This window comes from Geotrypetes seraphini, chromosome 2, assembly GCF_902459505.1.
Source record: "Geotrypetes seraphini chromosome 2, aGeoSer1.1, whole genome shotgun sequence".
NCBI lineage: Eukaryota > Metazoa > Chordata > Amphibia > Gymnophiona > Dermophiidae > Geotrypetes > Geotrypetes seraphini.
In genome coordinates this window covers 149,934,373-149,942,265 of record NC_047085.1, presented here as the reverse complement: position 1 = coordinate 149,942,265, position 7,893 = coordinate 149,934,373, and the positions used below count along the sequence as shown (strand labels likewise).

Here is a 7,893-nt window from a genome sequence, read left to right as displayed (position 1 = left end):
ATGGTCAAACCCCTGCGGAGTGCCACAAGGATCACCACTATCGCCCTTACTATTCAACCTCTTCATAGCTTCCCTAGGCACAACCCTAGATGCTCTAAATAAAACATCATTCAGCTACGCGGACGACATAACCATCCTCCTCCCCTTCGACATCCAAGACCCCATCTCCAAAGGACGCCTGAAAACAATACTGGAAACAGTAGAAAAATGGATGATGAACCATAAGCTGAAACTGAACTCTGATAAAACCAAATTCCTACTACTAGAGAAGGAAAAAAAACATCCTTAACAGAACTGGAAGTAAACGTAATCAAGTATCCAATACAGAGCACCCTCAAAATTCTGGGAATACAATTAGACAGATGCTGCACAATGCAGACACAAATCCACAAAATCATACAAAAAGCATTCTTCACCATGCGAAACCTAAGAAAAATAAGAAAATTCTTTAACAAAGATCATTACAGGATCATTGTCCAATCCCTTATACTTAGTATCTTAGACTACTGCAACAGCCTCTACCTACCATGCCCAAACAACATGATAAAACAACTACAGACCGTTCAGAACACAGCCCTCACACTCATCTACTCGCTTAGCAAATTTGACCACATTACCGCTGCCTATGTAGACTCTCACTGGCTACCGATAAAAGCAAGAACTCAATTCAAGTTCTACTGTCTACTATTTAAAGTAACCCATGGTATAGCCCCCAGTTACCTAAACAACCGCCTATGCCGTTACCTCTCACCCAGAACAAGGAGAACTCAGAACCTATTCACCTTCCCCCCTCACAATGGTACCCGACGTAAGAAACTATACGACAACCTTATAGCGACACAGGCAGCGAAAATTGACCCTACATTCACCAAACTGATGATCAAAACAACAGACATTAAAGTGTTTCGAAAAGAAATCAAAACATTTCTATTCAAAAAACACTTCCCTACATTCTAACCTCCACCCTAGTCGCACATGCATTCTCCCTCGTGAATAACACATTAGTCAACTCCTCAAACCATACCCCCAATATATATTCAGATACCTAAATAAGCAACCACCATCTGTATCCAGTAAACCTCTTCCTTCAATGTTATGTAATTATCTTCTGTTACCCGAATGTATTGTAATTCTCCACTGTATTCTGTAACTAGTCTTTAAGCCCGTTACATTAACGGGTGCTAGAACATATGTGTGTGTGTCTGTCTTTATTTCTTTCTCTCTCTCTCCTTAGCCGCTTTCTTTCTTTCTTTCTGCCTTTCTTTTTCCTTGGCTGTCCATCACCACCCCTTGCCTGCTCCCCCTGACCATTTTCCCTTCCTTTTACCTCCCCTGTGTCCACCACCACCCCTTCACTGCTCTCCTTATGCAGCAGTAGCCCTTCTCCCTTTGTTTTACCTCCCCCCTGTCCAGCAGCATCTCTTTCCTTCTCCCCCTGTCCAACATTAGTCCTCCGTTCCTTTTTCTTCACCCCCCTGTCCATCAGCATCTCTTTCCTTCTTCCCCTGTCCAGCAGTAGGAATCCCTTCCTTTTTTATCCCCCCTCCTCCTTCTTTTCCCTATGATACTCTTACCTTGCTCTGCCCCTGATCAGAGGTTCCCGACAGCCGCCCAGTTGCACCCATTGGAAAAGTTCCCACTGCCGCATCCCGCACCCCTCCTGATGCGGCTCCCGCTGTCCTTTCTGTCTGTCTCTGTCCCTGGCCCCCTTTGCCTGTCTGTCTTTCTGTGTATCTCCCTGCCCCTGTGTCTTTCTTCTTTTCTTTCTGTCTCCCTTCCTCCCTCTGTCTATCTGTTCAAAGCAGCATTCCATCCTCCTCCATTTCCCTCCCCCCACACCAGTTCCCTGTGCACCTGCCCCTGTGTCTCTTTTATTTTGTTTGTGTTTCTCGTCCTCTCTCTGTCTGTCTGTCCAAAGCAGCATTCCCTCCCCCTCCATTTCCCTCCCCCCCACCAGTTCCCTGTGCAGCAGCATTAGCGTTTCCTCTAACCCCCCCCCCTTCCCTTCCCGCGGTCTGGACTACAAACGTGGTGATTCCAGCAGCGCTTGCATCAGTCTCCACACGCTGCTTCGGGTCCTTCTACTGCCCTGATTTACTCTGGCATGTCCCTGATGACATCATCAGAGACGCGGCAGAGCAAATCAGGGCAGTAGAAGGGCCCTAAGCAGCGTGTGAAGACTGATGCACACGCTGCTGGAATTGACATTCGGGCCCACGGGAAGAGAAGGGGGTGGGCGGCAAAGGAGGAACGGAGATCGGCGGCGGCAGGAGGAACGGAGATCGGCGTCTGGCTGCGGTCCGGCTTGTGGAAGCGATCGGCTGGTGACGTATTAGCGTGCATGCGTACTCCTTCGGCCACAGACTTACATGCGCACAGAACACGCAAATAGGAGTGCGCATGCGCGGCTAGCTCTTTATTATATTAGATTACTTGAATCTTTGTTATATAATTCTCGCGGAAATGTCCAGATATCTTCTAATTTGTAATCCGCTTAGAACCGCAAGGCACAGGCGGAATAGAAATCACTAATGTAATGTAATGTAAATCGCTAGCTTGACTTTTTGGACTGGTGGATTGTTATGATTGTTATTGATAGTTTTACTTTAATTATAGAATACTTTTTGAGTGAATTGCACTATTATTTAAAAAACACACTAAAGAGTACTAAAGAGGCGTGAGAAATAGCCTCTTACAAAGCATCAGCGTGTAACTTGGGTTCCCGAGGTGATAGCCTTTATCACAAGCACTGAGGTTACATCAAAACAAAAATTTAAAGCTTAAATAAATTAGTACACGAGTTATTTCCCCCAATGGCAAGCATTCTTGCAATCCACCATTTCTAAAAGATTTAGAGGGGAATTTGTTTTTTCTAAGTATTTTAAGACAGTATTTTTAAATTAATGAACAAATGAATGCGCCATATAATAGCCCTTCAGAGAGACATACTGGGAGAAACAACCAAAATGAAGGCCTACACTTTTATCAAGCTGCGTTAGGACTTTTTTGTCGCCAGCCGCTGCCATAAAAGCTCCAGGGCTCATAGAAATTGTATTAGCGTTGGAGCTTTTATGGCAGTGGTCTATGATTTTTAAAAAACCCTTATGCAGTTTGATAAAAGGGGTCGAAATGGGTGCAAATTCCTATTCTTTATACCTTGATACAAGAAACAAAATAAGTTAAATAAACATTCCCCCTACACAACAAACTCTCCAGTGACAAGTTAAGCCAAAGATGTCAAGCATAAGTTCTTCTGGGTCAGTTTGTGACGCAATAAATATTGTTTTGGGGCATGACCTATGTCTTCCATATTTAATTTCTTAGTGCCCAATGATGATTTTTTATAAAACACCTTATAGCACAACTTAGACATTTGTAACAGAATAGGGCACATTTTTAATCAACTGCAATTTTTCATTACTGAAATAACATGCATGTTGGCAGTAAAATGAAAACACAAATTTCATTTTATTACATCTAAAATATCTCACTCATGTTGCATCACTTTTCTTTAGAAGCATTAGTTAATGTTTGGTTTTCTGCTAGTGCCATCTGTTGGTGTAGGCCAAGCAATGGACTCTTAATTCCATGCATTCTGATACACTGCAACAGAAATGTGAAGCTAGTTTTTAAAGGCAGAAAACTGATGTGGTTTCCATGACCTCCACAATCAGTATGCTTAAACATATTTGTTATGTCACATTCAATTTGCATGCTACAGTCACCCTCAGAAGGCTGAGATGCAGACTAATAACTCATACAGACTGGAACTGCCCAACGTCGGACAAAGTCAAATTCTTTTTTATAAGTACCAACCAAGTTACAAGAAATGTAAAGAATTTGTTTCATCATTTGAATCTATATAAAGCTAAAGAAATAGTTTTCAAAACTTCCCTTAGAGATTCCTAGCTGATTATATTTCAAGATATCTATAGTGAATATGCAAGAGATGTCTGCAAACAGTGCATGTAAATATCTCAAGTATATGTACTGTGATTATCCTAAAAACCTAATCTAACTTGAAGGCGGGTTTGGAAACTACAGAACTATAGCATTTTGCCTGCCTTTCAAGCTCTTGATTTTGAATTTTACACTATAGTTCAACAATATTTTGATTATATTTTCAACAAACCAAATGTGCTGTATTGCATATTTGCAGAAGGCTGTATGGTAGAAGAAATCAGTCAAATATAAGATCCTTGAGTCTATACAATTTCAAATAATTTTTTTTATATAAAGAGATAAGGTTAAAGTGATTTTGCTCAAGCCCACTTAAGTGATATTAAGGGGGGGGATCTGGATGTCAGCTTTCACAAACCTATGTTTGAACCATTATATTAAACATTGCCAACTTAGCTGAAACAACAAAACACTACAAACTTCAAATGGTACTTTATTTATAAAATATACAGATATTAAAGACCAACGAGGCTATGAAGATAGAATAAGTGTTGCTCAAGCCATTTCCCTGAAGCAGCGGGTGCTTTAAGTTTGCCCCGCGAAACTAAGGCCTGGTCAGATATTAATAAGAAGCAACGACACTGATTTGACTTTGGGCTACTCAAGCTAAGTATCTGGAAAACTATATATTAGTGATTGCATCAAATGGAAGTCATAAGTCAAAATGAAATCAATGTCTTTTTTCAAAATGAATTATTGAAGAAGTGTCTGAAACATTGATTGGAAAGCCAAAAGTTTAAATGAATTCAACATTTTTTTTAAATGTACAAACAGTGATGAAAAATATATTGAAGGCTATAAGTGGAAATTAATTGAATGCCTTTAAATGAACTGCTTTTGAATTGAAGAAATGAACTTTTGTAAGCTTTTGAGTACTTAGATAGTTTTTTACAGTACTCATAATATTTAAGCATTTTTCACTGAGCACTTTACACTATGCACTTTAAGTATCAAAAGCACTATTAACATTTTTATTTGTTGATGAAATGAAAAATATGTAAAATATATAAACTGAGTAAATGAAATGGAATGAAATTGAAACATGAGGAAATGAAATAGAAAAGGATTTTGGAGGAGATAATTCTGATTGAGTGTGATCAAGATGAATGCACAAGATCTGGCATGAGTTGGTTCTGAGTTTCAAAAATTGCATGCTGATTTGTTCAAAATATTGTGTTTGTGTACTCCATACCAAAATAGGATTTTGTAGCTTAATTTAATAAGTTTTTAATGATTTAAATTAATAAAAGAGTAGGAATAGGGTTCTTAGATATTTATTTGTAAGAAAAAATATAATGTAGTTTAAGTTTTATAAGAAGATAATTAAATATTGATTAAACTAATCTATATTGGTAGGGAGGTGGGGCAACAGCCAGTGATGTTATAAGGAGGCAAGAGAGTAATCCCAATTTGGGAAACATACACTCCTAAGTCTGAGGCTTGTTCCTATTAGTATTAAATTAAGCTCAAATCAATCTAATTAAAAGACTAACAGTCCAATTAATAAATTTAATGAAAAGTTGAGATTTTTATAGGCAACTTAGCTGAAAACCATGTTTGAAAATTTACTTTCAAATTTATTTTCTAAGCTAAATTAACATAGAAACCAAGGATGACTGACTATTCAAATTCTATTGCTTTCTTTTTTTTTTTTCACCAAATCAATATTTCAGTTTAAACAAGGGAAACTACTCCGACTTTTGTACATTTTGAACTGTTATGAGTTTGAGTGACATTTGCAGGCAAGCTTTGGTTAAAATATACAATTTGCAATGGAATGTGCATGGCAGTTGTTTTGTGGGGTTTTTTTTTTGTTTTTTTTTGGGGGGGGGGTTAGGCACAAGAGATACATAGCCCTCTGTTAGTTTATAAAGAAAATGCACTAGCACAATTTGACCAAATCTTTAACAGTCTGCTTCAAATCTTACCCAAACTGTGGTTTGACAAGGCTCAAAGAGGACAAACTGACAATTTTTGCACACAAATATTTATGCATTTTCAAAGATGCCTACATAACACATTTCTCTAAAAGCAAAAAAAAAAAATAAAAAATGCAATGAGTAGCATAATATACTATGGTGGTTATTTCCTACAGTTTGGTTTGTTTCTGCCTTTTTTTAACTACCCTAGCTGACATTAAATAATTCAGAAGCATTTGCCTCATCCTTCTTGATAATTAAATCAATTGTGGTTAGTTGTCACTATGAAAGATCACTGAATGCTATCACTGTCATCATTTAGTCTGTATACAATTTTCTAGATGTAATGGAATTTTCAGATTCATTCCTACCATAACTGGCAGGACACAAAAGTAATTATATCACAGTTATTGTGCTCACTAGCTCATCACATGTCATTTGTATTCCTTCACAAATGTCTAAATTAGTAGGTCAATTTGTTATTTTCAGGTTCCTCAATTGCATCCATTAATTCATTTGGATCTAATGAAGAGATCGGGTGCAGACCTGGAGTAGGCCTTCCCATCTCATTTGCAAATTTTAGTACTCATAGCTTCAGGCTATTGAGTTTTCATGTGTTGCTTTGTCTCTACTTGTGATGGAGACTTCACTGTTTACATCTAACTTACCATCTTGTAACATGCAAGATGTAGAAGTGGGGCTTAAATTTGCTGGCCTATCTTTTTCAGATATCTTGGGAGCTCCATTTTGGCATACATCTTTGACCACCTCTTCTGCAGCTCCTTTTGGTGATTCTTGGCCCAAGTACATACTGCTGGATCCAACCCAGATAGAGCACTCACAATGATAATAACCAGGTTCCTTCTGCTTCTTGTGCATGGAACAGAGGTCAATTCGACTAAATGGCTCTATACCAAAGGCACTGTCTTCATACTCCTTATAAAGATCTGAACAAATCTTTCTGAAGCCCTAGATATGAAGAATATAAAAACAAACCCCTTAAGCAACTATATAATAGGGTTAGATACTAAAGTGCTTCACCAAGTTAATACATGTTATTTACTGTATGCACCCATTTCCTAATAATGTACATTAATGTGTATTAGCATGTGAAATAAGCTGAATATTCCAAGGTCTTTATAATAAACTAAAATAATTTTAAAGCTAAACCTGTCTTGCAACTAAGACAAGAGTACATTACTTCAAGGACAAGAAGGATAGTACATCATTATAACCTGGGTGATGTCACCAATGGAGCCTAGAACGGAGAATGTTGCTCCAGTTTAGAGTTTCTAGAAACTGTTGAGTAGGCTTTCTGTTCACACATGCCAATTCCTGCTTGCTGCTTTCAGATGAGACTGCTTCAACTTTCTATAGAGCTGGTTGGAAGCAGGTCACTGGAGCTTACATAAGATATGTTTTTATGAACATTTTTCCAGTTTGTCAAGTTTTCTTCAAGTCCTATAGCTGTCCCGCAGTGATTTTTCTAGTTAGCATCATACTTCCCCACCCTTTTACTAAGCCACAGGAGAGGTTTCTATCACAGCTCAGAGCGCTAAATGCTCCAATGCAGTAGATTCTGGACTGTGAGGGTGGGAATGAAAAAACAGAAAGAGATTTCAGACCTCCAGGGGAGGAAAGGGAAGGGAAGAATAGAGATGCCAGACTATGGTAGGGAGGAGGGAAGGGAAGGAGAGAAGAGAAACTATTAGACCACAAGAAGGGAGAAAGGGAAAGACAGAAATGTGTTAGACTACTGGAGGGGGAAGGGAAGGAGAGAGAGATTCCAGATTAAAGTACAGAAGGAGGAGAGAGAAATTCCAGACTAAAGTAGGGAGGAAGAAGGAAGGGAAGGAGAGATACCAGACCACAAGAAGGGGGAAACGGAAGGAGAGAGATGTCAGCCTACTGGAGAGGAAGGGAAGGAGAAAGAGATGCCAGATTAAGGTAAGGGAGAGGGGGCAAGAAAAGGACAGAGATGCCAAACCACAAAGGGGGAGGAGGGGAGGGGAGG

General features: G+C 39.0%; 1 protein-coding gene across 3 annotated transcripts in view; it reads right to left on the bottom strand.

The window, feature by feature from the left end:
- Positions 1-3,443: 3,443 nt before the first annotated feature.
- Positions 3,444-7,893, bottom strand: part of LOC117355446 (tyrosine-protein phosphatase non-receptor type 23-like) — a 193,072-nt gene continuing 188,622 nt past the window's right edge. For 2 of the 3 annotated variants that reach the window (XM_033933994.1, XM_033933996.1), the window contains one exon: positions 3,611-6,848. In XM_033933994.1, the coding sequence (XP_033789885.1) occupies positions 6,474-6,848 (375 nt within the window). In that variant the 3' untranslated portion in view covers positions 3,611-6,473. The other variant, XM_033933995.1, reaches the window with a different exon arrangement.